At 36.0% G+C, this 27,691-nt stretch overlaps 1 protein-coding gene and 1 non-coding gene across 11 annotated transcripts in view; one reads left to right on the top strand and one right to left on the bottom strand.

The window, feature by feature from the left end:
* The window catches only part of TTC6 (tetratricopeptide repeat domain 6), a 244,260-nt gene that overhangs the window by 191,855 nt on the left and 24,714 nt on the right, over positions 1–27,691 (top strand). For 8 of the 10 annotated variants that reach the window (XM_050795855.1, XM_050795856.1, XM_050795858.1 and 5 more), the window contains 6 exons: positions 565–638; positions 6,658–6,868; positions 9,111–9,263; positions 10,106–10,276; positions 24,328–24,553; positions 25,042–25,342. In XM_050795855.1, coding sequence (XP_050651812.1) covers positions 565–638; positions 6,658–6,868; positions 9,111–9,263; positions 10,106–10,276; positions 24,328–24,553; positions 25,042–25,178 — 972 coding nt within the window. In that variant the 3' untranslated portion in view covers positions 25,179–25,342. Of the gene's footprint in view, positions 1–564; positions 639–6,657; positions 6,869–9,110; positions 9,264–10,105; positions 10,277–24,327; positions 24,554–25,041; positions 25,343–27,691 lie in introns of those variants that run through there. The other 2 variants (XM_050795859.1, XM_050795862.1) reach the window with 2 other exon arrangements.
* LOC126960159 (U6 spliceosomal RNA) lies at positions 10,716–10,822 on the bottom strand. The gene has a single exon (XR_007727750.1). It is a non-coding gene; the product is annotated as a U6 spliceosomal RNA (small nuclear RNA).

Raw genomic sequence — 27,691 nt, 5'->3', positions numbered from 1 at the left:
AGGAGGGCTTATGGATCCTTGACAAGAGACGATTTCTCACCGGAAGTGTGGATTCCAAAGGCAGCAGCAGCCCCAGCTCATCCATACAGAAGGCCTGGTTATGCCCTTTCCCCAACCTGGATGCCTGTTTGTCCTATAGTCATGTAACATCAAAGGTTCTCTCCAGGTGCATTTCCTTTTCTGTCTAGATAGAGAAGTCTCCAGAGGAGTTCACTGGGAATAAACAATAGAAAGAAAGTAAATGAGATAGATACCTCATTACCCATTGCAGGGCAAAACCATAGGAAAAAAATCTCCATTCTTGAGTAGAGACCAGTAGTACAAGATTCTGAGTGAGTCTACAATAATAGGTTTCCTTTGTTTCATCTGTTCTTATTTGATGTGATGCTACAAGGAAAATATAAAGTTTTAGAAAGATGTGTATTTTAATGCTTGTGTCACATGTATTTAGGAAGATGTGTATCTTAATGCTTGTTTCATTGTGGAATCACAGTTAGAAGGAAGTTTAAGATAGCACATAAAATAATGTTGCAAAATTAACAAAAGCTTATAACATTATTTCAGGATTTTAAACAAGCTGCTCTGATAAGCCAGACTAACGAGAGCCTTTGTCACGCCACTGCCATGTGCCATCACAGGTATGGAGTGCAATTGATGTCCAAGTGGAAGCTAGCGGGACCATCAGACTTATCTAATTATCACCCCATAAACAAGCCAGGAGAGAATGGAAGAAACTGGGAGAAATTGTGAATGTGACAGAGTACAAAAACGGGGAGGGACACAAAGAGTTCCCTGTGTAGACACGGGGACCACATTTAGTGTTCCTCAGCACCCTTCTGCCTTCTAATAGACTGTTCTACACAAATTAGCAGGCAAATGCTTCCATCATGGCATTGGGCAGAGTTCATCTAATCCAAGCATAGATGCTGGGAAAGGATCATGGCAATATATAGAATAAGATTATGTGTAACTCAAAATAGCTAAGCATAAAATAATTTATTTTGTTCATAAAGTGGGACTATTATAAAGTCTCTTTCCTGGAAGAAAGGGTGATTTTAAAAACTTATGCATTTTTAAGAAAAGTTTGCGTTTAAAAACATGACTAAATCTAAATAAAAAACACCAGCAAATATCTACAAAAAACACAATACTTAAAGCAAAGTTACTTCTTCCTGGGTTTATTATAAAAATAAGTTATAGAAGAAGAGATGAAAACACTTAAATAAGGTTAAAATATAGAAGATAATCAGCTTAAAATATACTCTGAAATAATATTATAGTGTATAGACTTTGCTAGCCATAATGCTTATGTTTCTACATATATATTTGACATCATAAAATTAACTTTTAGTAATTTTGCTTTTAAAATTATAGAGATTCAGCCTGTGAGGATTTTAATATGTGATAAAATGTATTTGATCAAATAATAGTTTATCACTTTTTTCCCCCTAAGAAACAAATAATACCAGTTAATTTGGAGGATTAAATTAGAATAGTTCCAAATTATGTAGACTAGGCTGTATAAATACCCAATTTAAAGAGTAAAACATAGTTTGAATTATTTAGGAAATTGACATCCTTTTTTCTTTGAGGACATATATAGTACGCTACATTTTCCTATGAAAGTTTATTTTTTTAAAATTTTATGGGCAGAGTAATACCATAACTGGAACTTCTGAAGGTGTCTTTGTGTTAAAAGGCCTAACCTGGTCTCAGACCTTTCATTTTGTACAGACAGCAAAACCCGGTCATACTATTGTCTATTTTAATCCAGCAACCTTTGTGCAATCTATCTCTTTAAGTAATTGTCATTCTTAAGAAGGGATGGAATAACGATGACTGATGTGTTTGTTTTGGTGGGCGGGTGAAGACCAAAAATGTCCGAGCTCATTGCATTCTGTTAAAATTAAAAACAGACTCCAAAACTACTCTCTACCTCACTCCTAGGTTTAGGAACCATTAGAACCAGTAAATTTCTCTATATGTCGGTTCACAATCTCTTTTATGAAATGTAATCACTGGGTATATACTGGAGAGCCTCCTTGAGCTGATACTGCTTTGCAATTCCAAATAACCAACTTTCATCACCCAACTAGAATCTCTATTGTTCTTTAATAAAAGTAGAATTTAAATCAACTGTACACCTGTGAAAACTCAGAGTCCCAGTTCCACGTGTTCCACGTGAGTTGTGCTGAATTTAACAATAAGGAGTGTTTAGTGATTGGTCGTATATATATTTTTTTTGCTTTTCAAGGTGAGCTATAACATCCTTAAGCCACAGATGCATGGACTGTAACTATGGGGATTTATTCCTGGTGTGTCTTACAGTAGGGAAAGTAAACATTTTCTCATTTGGAAAAATTCTTTAAAGAAATAAATTTTTAAATTTTAAGGCTTTGATCTTTGATCTCGTGGGGTTGCAGACTTTTGAAGTATCCTTTGTATATCTCTGGTTCTCACTCTTGTGGTTGCTAGGAGACAACATTCCTTAGGCTTGAATATCCTACTTGTTGCCCAATTTAGTCACCACTAGTGTTATGGTAGAATTAATTTTTAGAACTGAGAACGCCGCTTTCATATTTCAAAAAATATCATAGAGGGAGATTACTCAAAGTTATATATCCTATCTACTTTTTACTTCAGCACATTTATTTTACTATTCTTACATATTGGGGCATAAAATATTTTTGAGTCTTTAACTCTTCAAGCCAGATTCTTTAGTTTGGGCAGGGATTTGTGATTTATTTGTACAACTCAGTAGGGCACATCTGGTCACGTATGTGATTAATTTGGAAAATGCAGTGGACCTTTGTGTCTGTGGCCTAGTGGACAAGCTCAGCACACAATCCCTTGTTCACAGAACACAGTAAATAGAATCATGCATCTCCAGGAAGTGATCACATGGCTCTAGATTTATGCGAACACATTTTATTTTAGAAAACCTCATTTAACATACTTTTACACTTGTGGTAACTGGTGCTTAACAATGTATATCTCATTGAACGTGTATCCTGACAAGATCATAGATATTCTGCCACATTCTCCCATTGGCTAAATGCCATGCAGTTACTTAACAAGGGCTTCAACCTGTAGGACACTGTGACAGACACATATTCAGAGAAATGAAATTACTGTTTCCACAGTGGCATCTGCTCATTTTTTTTTTCCTGGTCTATTGGTGCAGGAGGCTGGGGAGCCTCTGATTTTCAGCACTTTTACCTCCCTGGACTTGATTTTAGTCACTATCGGCTTTGAGGAGCTTGCTAGCTGTCTTTCAAGATCTCTTTTCAGTTTTAAGATTTAATGATTATTTACTTTGTCTGAACAGACTAGTTGTTCATTAAAGATTAGTGCTGATAACTTGATGGGTACAGGAAAATAGCTTCAATCACTGCCATTTGGTAATTCACAACTTGTATGACATTGTGGTGAGCTTCAGTTCACTGCCTTATTTTTCTAATTGGTTAAGCTATACAGAAGGGAAGATTGTATTTCATAAACCATATATTAGAATATGTACTCACAAAGGATTTTTAATTTCACTGGGTAAGAGGGGCCAGGGTGTATGATGCAATTTGGATGTCAATATTACTACGGGCATTTCAATGAATTTGGGGAGAATATGAGAGAAAGGGATTTCCCTGGAAATGTCCATTGAAATGCTCACTATAAGTATGCATCATAAGTAAATGCTTCACTACCCACAGATAGAAATACTAAACACAACAAAACCTCTCTGAACCTATCAAAACTAAATGCATTTTACACGGAATGACTATTATTCCTGATAAGGAATTTGTTATGCTATGTTTAGAATTATTGCTATACTACAGTGAGAAGGCACTTGGAAAGGCAAAGTGGACTTTTACTTCTTTGTCTCTTTCTTTCCTTCCTTCCTTCCTTCCTTCCTTCCTTCCTTCCTTCCTTCCTTCCTTCCTTCCTTCCTTCCTTCCTTCCTTCCTTCCTTCCCTCCTCCCTCCCTCCCTCCCTCCTTTCTTTTCTCTTTTCTTTTCTTTTTTATTTCTTTTCTTTCTTGAGTCTCACTCTGTTGCCCAGGCTGGAGTGCAGTGGCGTGATCTCGGCTCACTGCAACCTCTGTCTCCTGGGTTCAAGCAATTCTCATGCCTCAGCCTCCTAAGTAGCTGGGACTACAGGTGCATGCCACCATGCCTGGCTAGTTTTTTTGTATTTTTAGTAGAGATGGGGTTTCACCATGTTGGCAAAGCTGGTCTTGAACTCCTGACCTCAGGTGATCCACCTATCCCGGCGTCCCAAAGTGCTGGGATGACAAGCATGAGCCACCATGCCTAGCCCGACTTTTACTTCTTAAATAGTGCCAATTATCAGGAAAGAGAGCACAATTTCATTGTATACTACTTAAGGAAAGTGACCTTGTGTTTTCCTGAGTAACTCAAAAGGCGGCGTCTGATTCCCATATGTGGATGTTAACCTTTGCCTGCTTGTAACATCAGAAGCAAGCTTTCTTAATGCTTCACTGTGGATTGTTGTGTGAGCTTCTAGAAGAACACCTGTTGCACCACATTTGGGAAAACATGGAGCAAGTATTGCAAGTACCTGTTACTTTTCATGGCCTGGACAAGCATTAAAAAAATACTGTATCACATTGTGAGAAACTGAATTGCCTTTCAGTTTCAAAATGAATTCTTTCCCAAACCTTCTGAACACATCAAGGAGAATGTCTTAGCTAAGAGCTGGTCTTTTTTTTTTTTTTCTTTTTTTTTTTTTTTGAGATGAAGTTTTGCTTTTGTTGCCCAGGCTGGAGTGAAGTGGCACAATCTTGGCTCACTGCAACGTCTGCCTTCCAGTTTCAAGCTATTCTCCTGTCTCAGCCTCCCGAGTAGCTGGGACTTCAGGGGACTGCCACCACGCTTGGCTAATTTTTGTGTTTTTATTAGAGACAGGGTGTCATCATGTTGGCCAGGCTGGTCTTGAACTCCTGACCTCCCAAGGTGCTGGGATTACATGCGTGAGCCACTGCGCCTGGCCAGAGCTAGTCTTGAAAAACTTTCTGTTTGTAATCGATGGTGTAGCACTCAGGCTGTTTTCTGCAGAATAAAGTATCCAGCTCCAAGCTTATCATTTTAGCTTATTATTTTATTTATGACATGAGATAATTTTTCAACTTGTGGTATTTAAATTAATTTGCTTTCAAAAATAAATTTAGTTAAGTAAAAAAAGTGAGTTGATTTAAAAGAAAATATTTAGTAAATGATAGTATAGGTGGAACCTGGGGCAACTTTCATGAAGGAAGGGGTAGTTTGGAAATCACTGGTTTAAGAGATACTCTTGAGTAACCTCTAGAAGATGATAATTCCTGGAACAGTCTATCCTGGGTTCCATGTATTTTATAAAGGAAAAATGGGCAAAGTAGTGATCCATCTTATTAAAATTTGAAACCTGTTTGAGAAGTAATGAAGAGAATGGAAGGAAGATATAATCTTCAATGGGTGAGGGTTTCTGTGCTAGGTGTTCTTCACATGTTCTTATTTGATCCTCATAACAACCTTAAAAAATTAATATTAATTTTCATGTTCAGGCTCAAATCTGAACTCCAAGCCTTTCTTCTGGCTACCTTGTTGAGATATCAGCTGGCTCTTGTACACCAACCACAGGTGTATTATAGGTGCAGATTGTGTGGTAGAGATGGCTGTGTGGAAAAGCACGGATTTTGGAGTAAGGCTTATCTGAATCTCAGATATTTTCTCTGTGCAAACATAGTATGTTAGTTACTCTGCCATTACCTGTGTGCAAACTTTTCTGTGCCATAATTTTCCTTTCATCTGTAAAATGTAGATAATTACAACTAGCTTACAGAGTTGTTGGAAGTATTAAAGGAAATAGCATATGTTAAGTATTTAGCACAGTACCTGGTAAGTAAACAATGCTAGTTTCCTCATTCCATTCTATTTTTAAAAATCCTAGACTCTCTCCATGTTAATTGAAACTAATTATTATTATTAGATATGCATATGAAATGGAGAAGCGACTTTATATGCCCATGAACAAATATTTGATGCCTTTACAAGAGAGTAATTAGGGAGGATAGAGAGAGTTATCATTTAGCCAAATACATTCACAATTTGATAAATAAAATGCATTTTACTTTCTTCTCTCCCCTTCTCTCCTGGTGTCCACATTGAAATGGCCTGCCTTTATAGGAGATCTGACGTAAGGACGCCCATGTGATGAAAATCTGGCTGTTTTCATTGTATAAGGAAATATTAAATACATACAAATAAGTTTATTTTAATCTATTTTTTAAAAGTAGATTTCATCAATCGTAGCATATGTTTTTCTATACTGGTAATTAATGCCTGTTAAAAACAGATTTAAGAATGCCATGTGGACTTTAATAACTTGAAAAAAAAATCCAGAATATCATCCCATCACATTCTGCTATGAAAATGACCCTTTCTTGCCGTCTTTCCTTTTACCAAAATCTTCAAAGGACCTGTGACACTTCCTTAGGTCTTATGGACTTATGTGCCTACCTCCTACAATGGATAATAGAAATGGAGATTATTTTTTGTGAGTCAATTCAAATCTTTATGGACAAGTCAGTTACAGAAAACATTGCATATGCCACCAGAATGCATCAGTTCACCAGAAGGCATCAATATTTTTATTTATTTGCAGAATTAATGAGTTTGAAGAAGCTGTCAATTTCTTTACCTGGGCTCTTAAAATTAACCCATGTTTTCTGGATGCTTATGTTGGACGGGGAAATTCTTACATGGAATGTGGTCATGCTGAAGCCACCAAGCAAGCACAGAAAGACTTTCTGAAAGCGCTGCATATTAATCCAGCATACATAAAAGCCAGAATTAGTTTTGGCTATAATTTGCAGGTAATATAGCAACATTTTGAGCATTAAAAGCATCTTTTGGGGAGAAAAAATTTATTTGGCTCTTTCCTGGCAATGGGAGTATATGTTATTTCTTTGGTTATGAACATTTGTCTTTTCCTTGCTTTTAGGTTCCAGAGTAGCAGTGGGAGCAGGGGGTTTAGTTAGTTAGAGAGAGACTGTCTGGATCTGGATCAGCCTGGGGAACTGGTAGGCTGGTTAAATGAAAATCTTTTGAACCTGAGCTTCCTTTTATGTCTGCACCCCTCCCTACCTTCCTCCTCACTTACAAACAACTTTTAAAATTTGCCTGATGAAGTTCATCTATAAGAACCTGGGTAACATTTATTTTACTAGCTGGTATACCTAGGCCCCACAGGTTTTGTCCTATTGCATTAGTGGAAAGCTAAAGAGAAGAAAATTAGCCATTATTGGATCACAGAGAAATTTTCAAAGTCCATTTAAAGAGAGGGATTTCCAAGGCAGCTAGAGCTGACTGCAATCCAGTGAAGTGTGTTAAGATCATCATCATTCATTGCATTCAACAGACATTAACTGAGCACTAAATATAGAAAGGAAACTGCTCTAGGCCTAGGGATATAGCAATGAACAAGATATACTTCCTTCTTCTTGCAGAGTTTACTACTCAGTGGAGAGATAGGCATCAAACAATTAATCATATGAATAATTGATCATAATCATGATAAGTGCAACAAAGGAAAAGGATGAGTTTTAGTATAACTTATAACAAAATAACCTAGCTTTGTTTGGGAGGTGAGAGAAAGCTTTTTGAGAAATTAATAATGTTGAGGTGTGAAAATAGGGGCCATGGCTAGGATACAGTGTTCCGTAGAGCAGAACCGGCCCATCAGAAAGTCTCCTAAGAAAGAGACAAGAGGGCCCAAGTGGATGGAATGTTATGGGCAAAGGGAGCAGGGCATGAGTTGAGGCTGGAGTAAAGGCCTTATGGTCCAGTTAAAAATGTGAATAACAGTAATAGGAGAAGTGACATCAAATTTGCATTTTATGAAGATCTCACTGGGTGTATAGCAACCTAAAAGAGAATTGAAAAGCCCAGCAGTGTAAAGAATTGAGTGAGGAAGGAGGACTGCAAAAGGAGAGTTAGGCTCATCTGAGTTCTGTCCAGGGAAAGAGCAACAGTTTGTTCAACAAATACTTACAGATTCCCTTATTATTTGCCTAGCACTAGAAATATAGAAATGAGCACAACAGATGTGGTCTGGAGCAGATGACAGAGATCTTACTGTGAGGCAGTTTGCTGTTTAATATTCTAATAATCTAATCTCAATTTGCCTGATTCCTTGTTTATTAAATGAGCTTGTGTTGACAGTGTGGATTTACAAATGGTTTACCCAGAGAGAGAAGATTTGATGGTCAGGAAACAGGGTCTTGTTCCCTTAACGGTTGTATTTCTTTTTACTTTCATATGAGAGTCCCTAGGCTCAGCTTGGTTAAAGTGAGTCAGCTTCCGAGATTCTGGCAAGATGGGTTTTTTTAGCCCATTAGAAAAAAAGACAGACTCCAGACTGTACTGAATTTATTAACTCACTGCCTTCCTGTGGAGGCATTTAGTTGCCAGCTGGTCTTCTCTAGGAAGCACTCTGACATCGTTCTATTAACAATGCCCCTCTCCTGACCTTTTTCTTTCTTTTCCAGTTGGTATAAACAGAAGCTTGGTAGATTTACATGTATTTTCCATGGAATATGTATAGTGATCCTAAAACGCCAGATGCTGGCATGATTTATCAGAATATGTTTTACACCATTATTCATTTATTATTCAATACATGTTTATTTTATTATGTATATTATGTATATATTATCTATAACTGGAGATTCAGTGCCAACCAAATAAATGCAATCCCTCCCTATGTGTGTGCAGCTCAATGTGAATCTTTTTGTGTTGGTAAAAACCGTTGGCATTTCACATGGTGGCTATGATTTTATGTTGTCCAGGATTGGTACAGGAGATGACTCTGAAGTTAAATATATTTTAATTAATTAAAATTTCATCATAAATACTCAGAGGTAATTAGTCAACTGAATACAGCCACAGTATGCTTTCAGTATGCCTACTTTCTGGTTTAAAAGAACTTAGATTTAGCATGGCTAAATACCCTTACTAAATACTCTTACTAAAGTTTTATTTGATTGAGTCAGAATCATAAACATTTGTTATGTTATGGCCTATTTCCTACTTTGTGTAATTGGAAAATTATTTTAGGCCCAAGGAAAATTCCAGAAAGCTTGGAACCACTTTACCATTGCCATAGATATTGATCCAAAGAACTACTTAGCCTATGAAGGAAGAGCTGTGGTCTGTCTTCAGATGGGTAATAATTTTGCTGCAATGCAGGATATTAATGCTGCCGTGAAGGTAAAAACCATCTTAGGTTATATTATTATTAGCATAAATTAACACTGTCAATGAATAGGTTCAAGTAAGAAGTTCTCTGTTAGCTTTTTAAAGTACTTATGCAGAAAATAATGTTTTGTATTTTTTTAACCCAAGTGATCCCTAGGGTAAAGAGTTATGGCTTGCCAATTTTATAACCTAAATGCACTAAAACCCCAAAGTCCTGATAAATGTTGATCGCTTTCAGTAAACACGCTTTATACTTTCATGGGACATCAATATTATTTTGTCATACAAAGTGAATGCGTAACATAAAATAATGTTCTAGGTTTGAAGGAACTAAAGAGAGAACAGTGTAAATCCCCAGAATCTTCCCATAATGAAATGACAAGTAAAAATCTCATGTTGAATGCATGGACAGAAACTCTTCTTTACTTCTAGATTTTGGGTTTTGATTCTATAGATTTGGGCAGATATTGTAGTGTTTGAGATGAGGAAAAGGAAAGAACTGAAAGATAATTGCTACTACATAAAAATACACCTGTTAACTATTCAATTTAATTTCTTCTCTAGCTTAACAGCTAAACAGATAAGCTTTTCCACTTTGTCTATTCCTTGGAAAGGAACTGAGTGAAAAAACACTAAGATTATTTGTTTTATAGCAACCAAATCAACAAAATGTTGACACTGAACCAACTTCATACCAACTCCTTTCTCAAAATATTTGTTCTACTGGGGTTTTACATGCACTATAAAACTACTCATTTCCCACAAGTAGATTCTCTAATGTTCATTTTGGCAGACATGAAATCAGAGATACATACTATTCCCAGATGTTAAATAATCATAATATTATACTGCAGATCAATACTACAGCAGAATTCTTAACAAATCGTGGGGTGATTCATGAGTTTATGGGCCATAAACAGAATGCAATGAAAGACTATCAAGATGCAATTTCTCTAAACCCCGAGTACTCGCTGGCTTACTTTAATGCGGGAAATATCTACTTTCACCACAGGCAGTTTTCCCAGGTAATGTGAGTTTTACTTAACACTTTCTTTTTGACATGAAATGCTATCTTTATTATATATAGCTTCAAAATGTAGTTCATACAGTCTCAGGCTAATAATGCATTGGATATTAGCTCTTTTATTTAAAATGTTGTCTTACATAAGAATGCTTATAATTTATCCATTAAATATTTATGCCTCTATGGATTTATTCTCCTCATTATCATCAACAACACTTGTAAAAGTTTTTTCTTCTTTATATTTTATCATAATAAATGTCTTGCTAGAATCTTATTAAGACATAATTGACATAGAACAAATCACACATATTTGAAATGTATGATTTGATGTCTTGACATATGTGTACACCTGCAAAATCATCACTACAATAAAGATAATAAATATCTATCAGCACCAAAAGTTTTCTCATGCTCCTTGATATTTTATCCTTCCTTCCCTGAAAAATATGAAATGCTTCATGAATTTTCATGTCATCCTTGCACAGGGGGCATGCTCATCCTCTCTGTATTGTTCCAATTTTAATGTATATGTTGCCGAAGTGAGCATCCAGTAAACATTTTTTTGGACTTCCCCAAGTGTGAGGACTTGCTTTGCGATACGTATTGTCACCAGCTCCCGCCTGGAATCCTCTGTTCTTTCCCCCACTTAGACTTCCTTCAAGACCGTCCTTATGATTATCTAACTCACCTTAATTTATGCTTTTTCCAAATTTCTGCCATGGGAGCACTTGACTGGGAGTAAGAAGACTTGGATTTTAGTTCTGGTTTTGTGTGATGCCTTAATCTCTTTGGATTTCAATTCATAGTATCTGAAACAAAAATGTTGGGTCATTAGATGATGGTATTTTCTATTTTTTGGATTTATTTCATTTGAATCATAAGGCATTTACATGATTCAAACTCTTAATTTTTAAGTTTTTGCTTTTTATTTATAGTCACTCTTTTTTCTGCTTTCCTTGAATTTGTCTTGTTATTCTTTATCTTTTTGAGTTGGAAGCTTAATTTATTTTCACCCTTTCATTTGTATTGTAATAAGTTATTAAAAGTATGACTTTTACCCAAGTACTGTTTTGGCAGCATTCCACACATTTGGCCCTGTAATGTTTGCTTGTTTAGCTCTGGTAAAATACACCTAACAAAAACTTTATCATCTCAACCATTTTTAAGTGTATATTTCAGTAGTGTTGAGTATATACTGAAATGTTTTTATTAATGTTTTTCCCAGATTTTGCACCTGTAATTTCTATTTCCCATTTGACTAAAGAATAAATTAATAGGGCATTTAACCAGATGGAAGGACATTTATATTTTCTACATTCTGGAATTTATTGAGTTTTAATGTAGTCTAATGTAAAAAGCTTTTTTGAATATGTCAGGGTCATTCCAAAGAAAGGGTAGCTACTATTAGGATGTGGATTTAAGTCTACATTTATGAAGTCTACATTATTAATTAGTTTACATTCATACTTTTTTTTTCACTTGGTCTATCTGGACTGAGAGATTTATTCAAGTATCCTGTTATTAGGGGGTTCCTATATGTTTCTCTTTACATCTCTTATAATGTCTGCTTTGTGAAAATCCATGCTACATTATTTCATGTATAGATATTTATACCTATTATATATGCATTATGAATTATAGCCTTCAGCATTACAAATTTCCTTCTTTGTTTCTTTTAATGCTCTGTGGAACAAATTATCTTTTGTGTAATATGAGGATCATGACCTCTGAGACCTTCTGATTTGCTTTGCCTGATATTCCTTTGCTTTCCCTTTTCCTTTCAACTTTTAAAATCCTTTGTTTTTGGTATGTCTCTTTTATACTGCATAGAATTGGATTTTACTTTGAGAGCTAATTTGAAAATATTTTTCTTTTAATAGGCAAGTTAAGCCCATTTAATTTTGATGTAATAAATACATTTGATCTTAGTTCTGTCATTTTATGTAATACAAGTATGTTAATGTTAAAAGTATTTTGAAAGTATTTAACTCTCTGTTTTTTATTTCTTGACTTTTTTTCAGTTTTTGTGATATTTAGGAGGGTTTATAGTTTTGCTGTAGTGATTACCTTTATAAAAATAACTTTAATACTCTTAATTTAGTTTCTCTACTATGAACAACAGTGAAATTACCCCTAAACTCCTCCTCCCTCTCATCCATTATTCAATTTTAGTTAGTAATATTCTTTTTTTTAAAAAAAATAGTTTATCCTCATATTCTTAAATATGCTTCAGCTTATTATGTCAGCTTGTCATATAAACTTAGTTTCCACAGTCTCTTGGGTATAAAAATTAGTCCAAATTAAGGTGAGTTGGATAATCACATCATAGGGAGGGTCTTGAAGGAAGGCTAAGTAGGGGAAAGAGCAGAGGATTCCAGGCTGGAAGCAGTTGACAATAGATATTGCAGGGCAACTGCTGACGCTTGGGGAAATCCAAAAGAATAGTTGCTGCATGTTCACTTGGGCAGTACATAATCTAATTCTCTCATTTTGTTGTAAGTTTTATTATTTCTACACTGCCTGAAGATTTAATATTTATGTATTATTTTGTTACCCTTATTGCACATTTTAGTCTTAGTTCTTCAGTTAAGTATATTCAGTTCTCATCACCAGATTATTTGCCAAACTCCCCTTCCCCGCAATAATTTCTTGGTTATCTGAAATTAATCCTCTGGTAGAGTTCTAAGGAGGGGCTCCTGAGAACAATATTCCTTGGATTTTTGCATGTTGATAGCTGTTTGCCTGTAGCCTATTTTATACCTTAAGACATCATGGCTCCTTGACTCATGTTTCTTTCCTCGAGTGTCTTGTAAGCGCTGCTTTCTTTTCTGGTGGTGTATGTTGGTGTCAAGAAGCATGATGCAAACCGGATTTTCTTTTTCTTAAAAGCAACTTGCTCTGTCAAAATAACCACATTTGTTTTTTAAGGAAAAAGTTTTAACAAGGTATGCCTTAGGGTTGACCACTGCAGGTTAAATTTATCAAGTATACAGTATATGTTTTCAGTATGTAGATTTCAGATAAGTGTTGTTGAATTCAGTTAACAATTTTTTTTTCTGTTTCATTGTTCTGAGTTTGTTCACTGGGGATACCAATTATATAGATGTCATATATTCTTTAACTTTGAGTTATTCTAATTTTTTTTTCTTAATGTCTGTTTAATTTTCTTTGTCTTTCTTTTGTATTTTTTTCTAAATCTTTATACTGTTTCCTGAGATACCTGTTATCCGTGTGGACCTCATAAGTCAGGTTTCCTTTTTATTTTATTTTTCTAGTTCTATCCTATTTCCATGCCATTTTTTCCTGATCACCTCTTTTCTGGGTTCCTATATTTCTGATTCATTTTTTTTCTTGATAGCAATTGCTTCCTTAAAAATTTTTTTCTAAAATAAATTTTTTAAATGAATTTTTTTCAGAATCATTTTATTTCAGAATGTTATATTTTTATTGATACATACTAATTGTACATATTTATGGGGCACATGTGATATTTTGATACATGCATACAATGTGTAATGATGAAATCAAAGTAATTGGAATATGCATCGCCTCAAACATTTATCTTTTCTTTGTGGTGAGAACATTTCAAATCTTCTAGCCATTTTGAAATATACAATAAATCATAAATATAGTCACCCTGCTGTGCTATCAAATACTAGAACTTGTTCCTTCCATGTAACTGTATTTTTGTTCCCATTAACCAACCTGTTTTCATCCCCCCACCCACCCCTCCCAGCCAGTTGTAACCACCTTTCTACTCTCTATGTCTCTCTATGTTTATGATGCAAAGTTTTTTTTTAAGCCTCCAAATATGAGTGAGAATACGTGTTGTCTTTCTGTACCTGGCTTATTTCGCTTAACACAATGTCTTCTATGCTCACCCATGTTGCTGCAAATAGTAGGATTTTGTTCTTTTTAATGATACAATAGTATTCCATTGCATATATGTAACACATTTTCTTGATCTATTCATCTGTTGATGGACACTTAGGATGATTCCATATCATGGCTATTGTGAAAAGTTCTGGGACAAACCTGGGAGTGCAAATATTTCTTCAATATACTGATTTTCTTTCTTTTGGATATATACTCAGCAGTGGACTTGCTGGATCATATGCTAGTTCTTTTGTTTTGAGGAACCTTTGTACAGTTTTCCATAATAGCTGTACTAATTTAGAATCTCACTGTCAGTGTACTAGAGCTCCCATTCTTTGCATTCTTGCTAGATGTGTTTTTTTCTGTCTTTTTCTTTGTTTGCTTTTTTTTTTTGACAATAGCCATTTTAACTGAGGTGAGATAATATCTTACTGTGGTTTTGATTTGCACTTCTCTGACAATTAGTGATGTTCAACTTTTTTTTTAATAGATCTATCTATAAAAAAAAGTATGTCTTTTTTTTCAGATCATTTGCCTTTTTAATAGGAATGGTTTTTTTTTTTTTTTTTTTTTTTTTTTTTTTTTTTTGCTGTTGAGTTGTTTGAGTTCTTTATATATTCTGGTTATTAGTTCCTCATTGGATGAATAATTTGTAAATACTTTCTCCTATTCTGTAGGTTTTCTCTACACTCTATTGATTATTGCCATTCCTATGCAGAAGCTTTTTAAACTTGATATAAAACCACTTGTCTGTTTTTGCTTTTGTTGCCTGTGCTTTTGTGGTCTTAACTCTTGAAAAATCTGTGCCATATTAATCAGTGTCCTGAAACATCTCCACAATGTTTTATTCTAGTAGATTTATATTTTCAGGTTTTACAGTTAAGTCTAATCCATTTTGATTTGATTTTTGTACATAGGGAGAGACAGGGGTCTAGTTTCTTTCTTCTGCATATGGATACCCAGTTTTCTCAGTTTTATTTATTTGGGTCTTTTCTCTCTTTTTAGTTAGTCAATCAGTTTTGTTTATTTTTACAAAAATATAACTTCATTTTATTGATGTTTTATATTTTTTAAGTCTTTATTTCTGCTCTGATATTTATTATTTCTTTTTTTTTTTCTAATTTTGGGTTTAGCTTGTTCTTGCTTTTCTAGTTTTATGAGGTGCATTTTTACAGTGTTTATTTGAAATCATTCTACTTTTTTGATGTAGGCATTCAACTCTATAAACATCCTTCTTAGGTTTGCTGCATTTCGTAGGTTTTGGTATGTTGTGTTTCCATTTTCATTTGTTTCAAGAATTGTTTTGTTTTCCTTCTGAATTTCTTTATTGACCCAATGGTTGTTCGAGGCATATTATTTAATTTTAATTTGCTTATTTAATTTCCAAAGCTTCTCTTGTTGTTGATGTTTTATTCCACTGTGGTCTGAGAAGATAGTTGATATAATTTTGATTATTAATATTTGTTGAGACTTGTTTCATGTTCTAACATGTAGCCAATCCTGGAGAATATTCCATATACTGATAAGAATGGGTATTCTGGCCAGGTGCAGTGGCTCACGCCTGTAATCCCAGCACTTTGGGAGGCCAAGGTGGCCAGATCACGAGGTCAGGAGATCAAGACCATCCTGGCCAACATGGTGAAACCCCGCCTCTACTAAAAATACAAAAATTAGCTGTGCATGGTGGTGCGTACCTGTAGTCCCAGCTACTCAGGAGGCTGAGGCAGGAGAATTGCTTGAACCCGGGAGGTGGGAGCTGAGATTGCGCCACTGCACTGTGGCCTGGTGACAGAGCAAGACTCCGTCAAAAAAAAAAAATAATAAGTATTCTGCAACTGTTGGATGAAATGTACTGTGAATGTCTGTAAGGTTCATTTGGTCTATAGTGCAGTTTAAGTCTGCTGTTTGTTGATTTTCTGTCTAGATAATCCATCCAATGCTGAGTGCGGTATTGAAGTCCCCAACAATTGTTTTATTATTAATGGGTCTAACTCACTCTCTTTACCCATAATAATTGCTTTATATATATGGGTGTTCAAATGTTTGGTGCATTTGTATTTACAATTGTTATATTTCTTGCTGAACTGATCTCTTTATCATTATATAATGATATCATTTGTCTCTTACGTTTTCTGTCCTGACGTCTATTTTGTCTGATATAACTGCTTCTTTTGGGTTCTGTTTTGTAGGAAATATCCTTTTACATCTCTTAACTTTCAGTCATGTGTCCTTAATGGGTGAAATGTGTTTCTTGTAGCCAGCATATAGTTGGGTTTTGTTTTATTATCCATTCAGTCAGTCTATATCGTTTAATTGGGAAATTTAAACTGGTTATGTTCAGAGTTCTTTTTGATAGGTAAGGACGTATTTACGTCATTTTGTTGTTTTCTTATTGTTTTCTATATTTGTTCCTTTCTTTCTTATTGCTTATCTTTGATAATAAAATTTGGCAGCTTTCGATAATGATAACATTTGTTTCCTTTCACTTTCTCCATTGTGTGTTGTTTCAGTGAGTTTTATATTTTAGTGTATTTTTTATGATGGTGGATATTGTCTTTTGGCTGCCAGATGTAAAAATCTCTTAAGCAGTTCATGTAGGACTGGTCTTATACTGATGAATTTCCTCAGTCTTTGTTTGTCTGGGAAAGACTTTCTCCATCATTTTTGAGCAATAACTTTGATGGGTATAGTATCCTTGCTTAACAGTTCTTCCCCTACCACCCCCCAGCACTTTGAATATATCATCCAATTCTCTCCTGGCTTATAGGATTTCTGTGGAGAAATCTGCTGTTAGTCTGACAGAAATTCCTTTATATGTGACTTGATGCTTTTGGTGTTTTTAAAATTCTCTCTTTGTCTTAGACTTTTGATAGTTTGATGATAGTGTGCCTCAGAGAGGGCCTTTTTGGGTTGAATCTCTCTGGGGACATTTGAGGTTCCTGTATCTGTATGTATATCTCTTCCAATATTTGGGAACTTTTCAGTTATTATTTTACTGAATAGGTTTTTAATGACTTTTTCTTTTGAACTCCCAAAATTGAATGTTTGTTCACTTGATGGTATCCTCTATATGATGTAAGCTTTCTTCGTTCCTTTTTATTCTTTTTGTTATTGTTGTCTGACTAGGTCATTTCTGAAGACCTGTCTTCAAGTTTAGGAATTATTTCTCCTATTTTACCTAGTCTATTGGTGAATGTCTTGATTGTATTTCTTTAATTACATTCATTGAATTCTTCAGTTCCAGGATTTCTCTTTGGTTATTTTCTTATGATATCTATATTTGTTTGATTTCTCATCTAAATCATGAATTCTTTTTTTGATTTCTTTGTATTGCTTATCTGTATTCTTTTGTTCTAAATTTCTTTAAGGTAAATATTTTGAATTCTTTTTCAAACATTTCACAAAATTTCTTTTCTTTGGGGTTACTGGAGATTTATTGCACTCCTTTTGGGGTGTATTTCTTTGCTTTGTCATGTTTCTTGTGTCCTTACATTGATATCTGCTCATCTGGTGTAACCATCACTTCTTCCAATTTTATTAAGTAGCTTTCATAGGGAAAGACTTTTTTCTGCAGATGTATCTATAAAGTAAGTTGAATAGGGTACTTCGGCTTAGGTTCTAGGTGGGCACCATAGAGTGGTATAGTCTGCATATGATTACTTCATCTATAATCAATGTCAGTGGTGTCTGTGAGTTCCTTGGTGGCTTAGGCTGTGGTTATTAGTGGACACTGTGGTGAAACTTTACTGGAGGTGGTGATGCCAGGCAGTCCAGTCCTCAGGCCCTGAGGTAGCACATGGGGGCCGTTGCAGGCAGTGGTTTTCCCTGGGTGGGCAGTCTTTGTGCTCCTGGCAGGGCACATAGGCACTGGCAGTGAGGGCGGTAGGCTGGGAAGGTCAGTCTTTAGGCCCCTGGGCTGGATGTATAAGCACTAGTGGTGTCCATGGCAGGGTAAGTGTGGTGTGAAATGTTATAATTTTAGTTTTCATTGTAGAAATACTATCTTTTTCCTGGTGATTTTTTTTATTGTCTTTGAGACTTTGAGGGTAAGAGGTTTGTGTGTATGTGTCTTTAAGATGAGAGATATCAATTTACGCTCCAATGTTAATAAGAACAAACTAGTAAATTGTTGGTAAAGGAGAGTGTCAGGGATAATTAGGATCAAAATCTTCAAGAATTTGATGAAGTTAAGAGTTTGGAAGTTGCACATGTGGCCCTTGATGGGAGCAGAACACACTACCCGTTATGTCATTAGGAAAGGCAGAGGGTTTGGGCACAGTTGAATGTAGGTTTTGGTAGTATGTAACCCTATCTATTGATTATATCTTCTCCATGGATACAAGTATTAGTCACCAGTTAACAGTGGGAGTGAATGGTTAAGAAAGAAAGACAAGATGGCTAGGATTTTTAAAGACAAGAGAGAAAATGTGAAATAATTGTGTTAAGAGAGTGGTAAGATGAGCATATTAGAGTGTAGTAACAATATGAAGTCCTCATTTGAGGTTTGTAGTTTTAAATTTCAAAATGAGATCTTGAGTCTTTCTTGCTTTGCATATAATTCTCTCTATACAGATTAAATACTGCTTTATGTCATGCAGTTGTTTCTGTGTTGATCTCTATCTCCTTACTCTGTAAGCTGTTAAGGGGCAGGAAGCACACTCTGCCCTCTTATCTCTACATTTCTCTGCTCTGAAAGTCCATTTATTATCATGACTTACACTACTTGAAACTCTCCTTTCTTCTGAGTTCCTAACCCATATTTAGGAGTTGCTACAACTGGATATTTTACAAGTTCATTAAAGCCCATTCTGAATTGCTCTCTCTATCCATTATCCTTAGCCGAGCTTTCTTCATATAAATGCTCTCTCAATTCGAGTTGTCATCTTCCATAAAGTCACTTGAATAGAAATGTCAGAGTCAACCATAACTTTCTGTTTCTTATGTCCTTAAGCTAATGTCATCTAATCCTGTCAGTTTTACATCTATCCTGTCAGTAGAGACAATTGCTCAAAGATCAGTTGTCTCTAACTTGACCAAACTCAGATCACCCTCTGGCTGGATCCTAGAAATGTTTATGTGCATTGTAGTTAGTTAATGTGATTAAGGCAAATAAAATTCCCAGGGCAATGTTATATTTCCATAGATGTTTAAGATCTGCATGAAAAGGAGATATTCACCTTTTTCATTCATTTGTCTTTGATTACTATATGGGCATCATGTAGAAAAGTATTTGGTTAGATCCAAAGTGTAGTTTAAATTCTTTTTGAAGTATGGCTGTATTCCCTCCAAAGTATAGACAAATTATCTGGGCAAATATTTCATGTAAAATATGTTCCATCTTTTGACTTGATATACTGGATGCCTGAGCTTTACAGTGCACACTCCCTCCAGGGACTAGCAAGCTTTGGGAATAGGTATTCAGCTATTCTAGTATGCTTTGGGCTCCGTGGAGAAAATGGCTTTTATTCCCTTTCACCCTCTGCCCTCATCACCTTATTTCTGACTATAAAGGAGGTAAGACTTAGGCTAGGAGGAAGGGTCCCTCAACTGATCTAATAAACTCTAGAGGGTTAAAAAAATGTGTGTGATCTGGCTTCTTTTATCTTTAGTGACTTAATGATAACCACTTAATGTGATTTAATGATCTTAAACCACAGTTGGATGTGCTACTTGCATACATTATGAACTACAGGTGACTTTAAAAAATAACTGGATCTGCTTTTTAATTAATTACAACGTAAGGGCATTAAACCAATTATTAAAAAATCAAGGCCATCTGTTGTGGTAGATGCCTTTAGCCTCTAATTGCTTCATAGTTAATATTCTGATACTTCAAGTAACCTCATTAAATTTATAGGTTTCATTTTCTAAGTAATATATTTGGCAGCTAGAGTAGAAAGTTACACAGTTCAAAGTTCTTTTCTCTTACGTGAGAAAAAGAATTTGCTCTTACATGATTGAAGGTTTGCCTTGTGATGTGTAATTGTGTCTTCTTTATTGATAATTTACTGGTGAATCAAAATGAAGTCTAAATTACTTTAGGAAGAAAGTTTTGGCCTTGCTTGGAGTCTTTCCCTTGCCTCATTTCTGAGAACTGGGGGTGCAGCCTTCTCTTCAGGAGAGAATCCTCTTCAAGCTCTTCACAGAATGATGTCAATCCTGTCCCCCTTCCCCCCAACCTGTCTCAGGGTTGAGATGGATTTTACATCTTGAGCTAATTACCTCTCAAAAGTAAGAGGAAGCAAAATTCATGGAGTATTGCCTAAAGGTGATGTTCCCTCTCCATGTATAGACACTGGGAAAAACGTGATATATAAGTAATAATTGACTGAGTCCTTACTACTTTCTGCATATTGTTCTCAGTACATTACATATTAGTTCACTTAACCCTCACATCAACACTGGAAGTGGAGTTTTATTTGTTACCTTTGTTTTACAGATGAGGAAACTGATGCAAATAGAGTTTTAGTAACTCATTCAAAGTAGAGGCAGGATATAAACCCAGCAATATGACTCTATGGTCTGGGCTCTCAGCCACTGTGCAATCAGTGTTCCATATCACTCATGAAGGAAGTGAATAGAGGACAGCTCTTCGGGAAACATAGAGGAAAGTAGTTCAGTGACAGAGAGAATTTTAAGAAGGAAGGAGAGACCAAAGGTGTCCATGCCACAGAAATGTCATGGAAGACAAGAACTAGAATGTGTCCATTAGGCTTGAGGACAGCTGCAATTTTAGCAACAACAGAATTCATGGAATAGGGGGAAATAGAAGCCAGATTATGTTTGGTTCGGAAAAAGTTGAGTATTAAGTAATTGGCGAGTGGCAAGCTTTACTGTGAAAAGTGAGTCTCTCTTTAAGGTAGGTTTTAAAGTAGTGGCCAGGTTTTCATCCATCAGGGAATTAGAGATTTCTAAGTTGACTAGCAGGATGTCTAATCAGCATCTCAACTATTTGTGGTGAAAGGCCAGTTAAAAAAAATTCTAGTATACTGTAATCAATATACATTGCTAAAACCCAATAAAAATGAATTACTAGAAATGTGATCAAGTGCTGGGATGTCATAGCCATGTCAAAATTCTATAAAAGTTACTTATTGTTTATTCTCAATTTTGGTACTTGCCTCTTTGCAGAGCTCTAGCAAATGACTCCTGGACCAGGACTCCAATACTGTTTTGCAGACTAACTTGAGGGTCCCTTTCAGATCAATGATGAGTTGTGAATAATCTCAAGTCTTTGGTCTTTTCAACAAGCTGATATTTCCTCTCTCTTTTTTATACCTTTTTTTGGTATAAGTGAGTTTTTATCACTCTTGTATGTCTTAGAACCTTATTTTGAAAAGTCTCTTGTGGTTGAGCTCTTACTCTGCTTTTTTACACAAAGTTTTACTTTTCTTTCTTCTTTTGTTTTCTTGTTTACTTTTTTTTAAATTGTACTTTAAGTTCTGGGGTACATGTACACAATGTGTAGGTTTGTTACATAGGTATAAATATGCCATGTTGATTTGCTACTCCCATCAACTCATCATTTACATATCCCTCCCCCAACCTACCACCCACTGACAGGCCCTGGTGTGTGATGTTCCCCTTCCTGTGTCCGTGTATTCTCATTGTTCAACTCCCAATTATAAGTGAGAACATGCAGTGTTTGGTTTTCTCGTCTTGTGTTACTTTGCTGAGAATGATGGTTTCCAGCTTCATCCATGTTCCTGCAAAGGACATGAATCCATCCTTTATCATGGCTGCATAGTATTCCATGGTATATATATGCCACATTTTCTTTATCTAATCTATTATTGTTGGGCATTTGGGTTGGTCTTTGCTATTGTGAACAGTGCTACAATAAACATACGTGTGCATGGGTCTTTAGAGTACAATGATTTATAATCCTTTGGGTATATACCCAGTAATGGTATTGCTGGGTCAAATGGTATTTCTGGTTCTAGATCCTTGAGGAATCACCACACTGTCTTCCACAATGGTTGAACTAATTTATACTCCCACCAACAGTGTAAAAGCATTCCTATTTCTCCACGTCCTCTCCAGCATCTCTTGTTTCCTGACTTTTTAATGATCAGCATTCTAAATGGCATAAGATGATACCTCATTGTGGTTTTGATTTGCATTTATCTAAACACCAGTGATGATGAGCATTTTTTCATGTGTCTGTTGGCTATATGAATGTCTTCTTTTGAGAAATGTCTGTTCATATCCTTTGCCCACTTTTTAATGGGGTTGTTTATTTTTTTCTTGTAAATTTGTTTGAGTTCTTTGTAGGTTCTGGATATTAGCCCTTTGTCAGATGGACAGATTGCAAAAATTTTCTCCCATTCTGTAAGTTGCCTGTTCACTCTGATGATAGTTTCTTTTGCTGTGCAGAAGTTCTTTAGTTTAATTAGATCCCATTTGTCTATTTTGACTTTTGTTGCCATGCTTTTGGTGTTTTAGTCATGAAGTCTTTGCCCATGCCTATGTCTTGTATGGTATTGTCTAGATTTTCTTCTAGGGTTTTTATGGTTTTAGGTCTTAGGTTTAAGTCTTTAATCCATCTTGAGTTAATTTTGGTATAAAGTGGAAGGAAGGGATCCAGTCTCAGCTTTCTGCATATGGCTAGCCAGTTTTCCCAGCACCATTTATTAAATAGGGAATCCTTTCCCCATTGCTTGTTTTTGTCAGGTTTGTCAAAGATCAGATGGTTGTATATGTGTTGTGTTATTTCTGAGGCCTCTGTTCTGTTCCATTGGTCTATATATCTGTTTCGGTACCAGTACCATGCTGTTTAGGTTACTGTAAACTTGGAGTATAGTTTGAAGTCAGGTAGTATGATACCTCCAGCTAGCTAGACTAATAAAGATAAAAGAGAGAAGAATCAAATAGATGCAATAAAAAATGATAAAAGGGATAGCACCATCGATCCCACAGAAATACAAACTATCATCAGAGAATACTATAAACACCTCTATGCAAATAAACTAGAAAATCTCAAAGAAATGGATAAATTCCTGGACACATACACCCTCCCAAGACTAAACCAGGAAGAAGTCAAATCTCTGAATAGACCAATAACAAGTTCTGAAATTGAGGCAGTAATTAATAGCCTACCAACCAAAAAGAGTCCAGGACCAGATGGATTCACAGCCGAATTCTATCAGAGGTACAAAGAGGAACTGGTACCATTCCTTCTGAAACTATTCCAATCAATAGAAAGAGAGGGAATCCTCCCTAACTCATTTTATGAGGCCAGCATCATCCTGATACCAAAACCTGGCAGACACACACACACACACACACACACACACACACACACACACACAAATTTTTAGGCCACTATTCCTGATGAACATTGATGTGACAATCCTCAATAAAATACTGGCAAACTGAATCCAGCAGCACATCAAAAAACTTATCCACCATGATCAAGTTGGCTTCATTCCTGGGATGCAAGGCTGGTTCAACATACGCAAATCAGTAAATGACAAAAACCAAGTGTTATTTTTCTAATTTGTATTTTATCCTGTTGTTGTGGCCTTCTTTTCTATTTTATGCTTTAACATATTTTTATCTCTATACAGGGATCTGGGATTTGGGGTAAGAGGCAGTGGGAGGATTTTTTTTTTTTTTGAGATGGAGTCTTGCTCTGTCACCTAGGCTGGAGTGCATTGGTGTGACCTCCACACACTGCAACTTCCGCCTCCCAGATTCAAGCAATTCTCCTGCCTTAGCCTCCCGAGTAGCTGGGATTACAGGCGCCTGCCACCACACCCAGCTAATTTTTGTATTTTTAGTAGAGATGGGGTTTCCCCATGTTGGCTACGCTGGTCTCGAACTCCTGACCTCAGGTGATCCACCTGCCTCAGCCTTCCAAAGTGCTGGGATTGCAGGTATGAGCCACCACACCCAGCCAGTGGGAGCATTTTAACCCAGCCAACAGGAGTATTATATCACTGACATTATCTAGAATTGCTGACACATTGTAATAACAAAAAACAGATCAACTTTTGGTTGGGTTTACCTTTTTACATTCTCTGCAGACAATGCACCTCTGTACCTGGGATGAATTGCTTCTATTGCCCCCTTGGTATGCCACTGGCGTTAATTTAAAATTAAGACTAAAAGTGCTTCAAATTTTGGTATAGTAAGTTGCTAATTAAAATATATCATTATCTTCATATTTTGTAGGCCAGTGGCTACTTCTCAAAAGCTTTAAAATTTGATCCAGAAAATGAATATATTCTCATGAATCGAGCTATTACAAATACAATATTAAAGAAATACGAAGAAGCAAAAGGAGATTTTGCAAATGTAATTGAAAGCTGTCCATTTTGGGCTGCAGTATATTTTAATAGAGCACATTTCTACTACTGCTTAAAGCAATATGAACTAGCTGAGGAAGACCTTAATAAAGGTATACTTTTGGTAATTATTTTGGTAAGATTGCAGTGGTTGATGTGATTATTTTTAGACTACAAAAGAAGAAAATCATTAGGTCTATTTATTTAGATAAAGTTACATAAGAATTAGTGGTTTTAGATATCATGTCCTTGATATAATCGATATAGATTCCTTTATGTAATGTCTTAACTTAAAGCTCTAGTAAACTGAGATATAGAGAATTATTACAAAACTATACACAAACAATGCCAACCTTTCGAAGAAAGACATTGTACTGTGTTTCCCCAAGTTAGTTTGCTTAGAAAGATTCAATATTTTTAATTTAACTAGATAGTTCTGTTTGAAGAAAAATATTTTCAAATAAAAAGTATTAAAGTTCTTGATTTCATCCATTGAGTTACTTTTTAAAAAAAGTTCTTATACAATTTTTGTTTGTAAGGAAATGAGACTATTTTTTGAGTGCTAGCTTAAACATATCTTGATTTTCTTTTTCTTTTGCAGCCCTGTCTTTGAAGCCTAATGATGCTCTAGTATATAATTTTAGAGCAAAAGTTCGTTGTAAAATAGGTCTGATTGAGGAAGCTATGGCTGACTATAACCAAGCACTTCATCTTGAAGACCATAACTCAGTTATATGATTACATAGACCGTGGTTTCTAGAGTAATTTACACAACTGTTCTCTCTGAAACTGAAACATATTTGTTGTCTAAAAGGTTCCACCATTTTCATTATTGTATTCATTATGCTTAGTCTTCCATATAACCTTCTATGCATTTTAATAAAATGTTTGTTATACATTAATTATAAAATTTATGTCATTTTCTGCATATTTGGAATACCTTGATAATTGAATTTTTTCAAGGCTGCAAAATTTAAAGGAAAATGTTTCTTAAGGAATTAAATAGGAATGTTTCTTAACATTTAAAATATTTTCTTTAAAGTAATTCTTTTTGAAATAATACTATATATTGTAGAAAAAATGTCATCGACCTTTTCATCAATCCTTGCTGATAATGTATTCAACAGTATACAGATTAAAAAAATAAACAGAACTGATGACTATAAAAAACTGAACTCAAGTAAAACCCTTCTCTTTTCCTTTAAACAGTGTGTATACAGGTCAATAGTCTTCCTAATACTATATTCTTCCAATAGACAAATGTGTTTCTCTTTTACATGTGGCCTGCCTTCTAGGACAGCACCTATAAAGATTTTGGACATCATGTTTCCTTGAGATAGTTCCCTCTGCCTCTTTAATGCAGCTATCATAGATACATATAAAATCTGTATATATTTATAATTCTTGCATTGCAGGAGTTGATGAGTGAAAATAAAACAACTAAAAACTATTTATAGAGTGTCTCTGAGGAATCTCTGAATGAACCAGAGAACTCTTTCCCTTTGCCTCACTGATAACAGCAAGACTTCTTAACTTTTTTTTTTTTTTTGAGACGGAGTCTCACTATTGCCCAGACTGGAGTGCAGTGGCGTGATCCTGGCTCACTGCAACCTCCACCTCCCAGGTTCAAGTGATTCTCCTGCCTCAGCCTTCTGAGTAGCTGGGATTACAGGCGTGTGCCACCACACCCAGCTAACTTTGTATATTTAGTAGAGATGGGGTTTCACCATGTTAGCCAGGCTGATCTCGAACTCCCGACCTCGGGTGATTGGCCCGCCTCCGCCTCCCAAAGTGCTGGGATTATAGGCATGAGGCATTGCTCCAGGCCTGGCTTCCTAACTTTAAATTTACTCATATTTGCCTCATTTGGGTTGTTTCCCTTCTTGGTTTTATTCTTCCAGTACATCTCCATCTCCTCAGAGACCTGTGTTCACTGTAAGCAGGCATTTGGAAAGAATACTTCTCTCCACTCAGCTTTCTTTGTTTTTAGTTTGATGTACCAGATTTTCATAATAGGATGTTGACTTTTATTTAATTAGTCAATTAAGTAATTCTTTTTAAGAGGCAGGATCTTTCTGTCACCCAGGCTGGAATGCAGTGGCGTGATCATAGCTCACTGTAGCCTTGATCTCCTTAGCTCAAGTGACCACCCTGCTTCAGCCTCCCAAGTAGCTAGGACTACAGGCATGCAACACCATGCTTGGCTAAATTTTTATTTTTTGTGGAGGCGGGGTCTTGCTATATTGCCAGGCTTGTCTCGAACTGCTGGACTCAAGTGATTCTCCCATCTTGGCTTCCCAAAGTGTTGGGATTACAGGCGTGAGCCACTGTGCTTAGCAAGAATGTTGATTTTCATTTGTAAGCCACCATGGGATGCTTCACACTATTTCAGGAAAATTTTCTTGGTATGATGTGTGGGTCCATGTGAGGATTGGGTCATCCCTGGTGAGTTATTTTACTTGGTAAATCAGACAAATTTAATAAGCTGCTTCATAACCTCTTTCTCTCACTTATCTTCATGCCTTTTCATCTCTGCCCCAGCCACAGATGAGATTCAGACAAACCACATGCAGCCACAGACAGCCCCTGCCTCCTGCCTATGCCGCAAGTCACTCACCGACTGCCCTGGGGCTTCTCTGTTGAAAGAGGTGATAGAGGCTGTGGGATTCTCAGTGCCTGCCCCTATGCGCTGTGGACGTGCAGGGGACAGTTCCTGTCTGATGAACCTTTTTGGTGATGGGAGAAATGAACTGGTAGATAAATTCTAACCTCTTCCGTCTCTTCTTGGTGGAGTGTTCTGAGACACTGAGTGTACACGGCTCCGTGGAGGATAGTCCTGAGTGATTATGCAATCAGTTGTACTTACTGGTGGCCACTTTCAAATCACACCTCATGCTGGTGCTTCTGTCTTCCTTGCCTCACCCTCCCTTCTCAGCGTCCCTGCTTTCCTGGGATTGTACTTCTCGATAAAGTAGTAACACAGAAGCATTTGCCTTGGGGTCTACTTTCTGGTGGGAGCCCAGGCTGAGACAGTTAGTAATTTAATATTTTTTTCTAATTGTACACAAATCCTTGTAACACAAGGCAGGATGTGATAACTATTGGGGAAATGATACAATCCAAGGGTCATGCGAGCAGAGTAGGACAAAACATGTCTAACTTTTCAAAATGCCGTATGTCCCCTGGCTCATATCCCCTTGGCACCCACAGTTTCTGCATGCACTGACAGAATCCTATTGCAAGCATCCGTG

The sequence above is a fragment of the Macaca thibetana genome, chromosome 7, assembly GCF_024542745.1.
Source record: "Macaca thibetana thibetana isolate TM-01 chromosome 7, ASM2454274v1, whole genome shotgun sequence".
In the NCBI taxonomy this organism is placed as follows: Eukaryota; Metazoa; Chordata; class Mammalia; order Primates; family Cercopithecidae; genus Macaca; species Macaca thibetana.
Note: the sequence above shows the minus strand (reverse complement) of the source record. Positions and strands in the feature narration are given on the sequence as shown.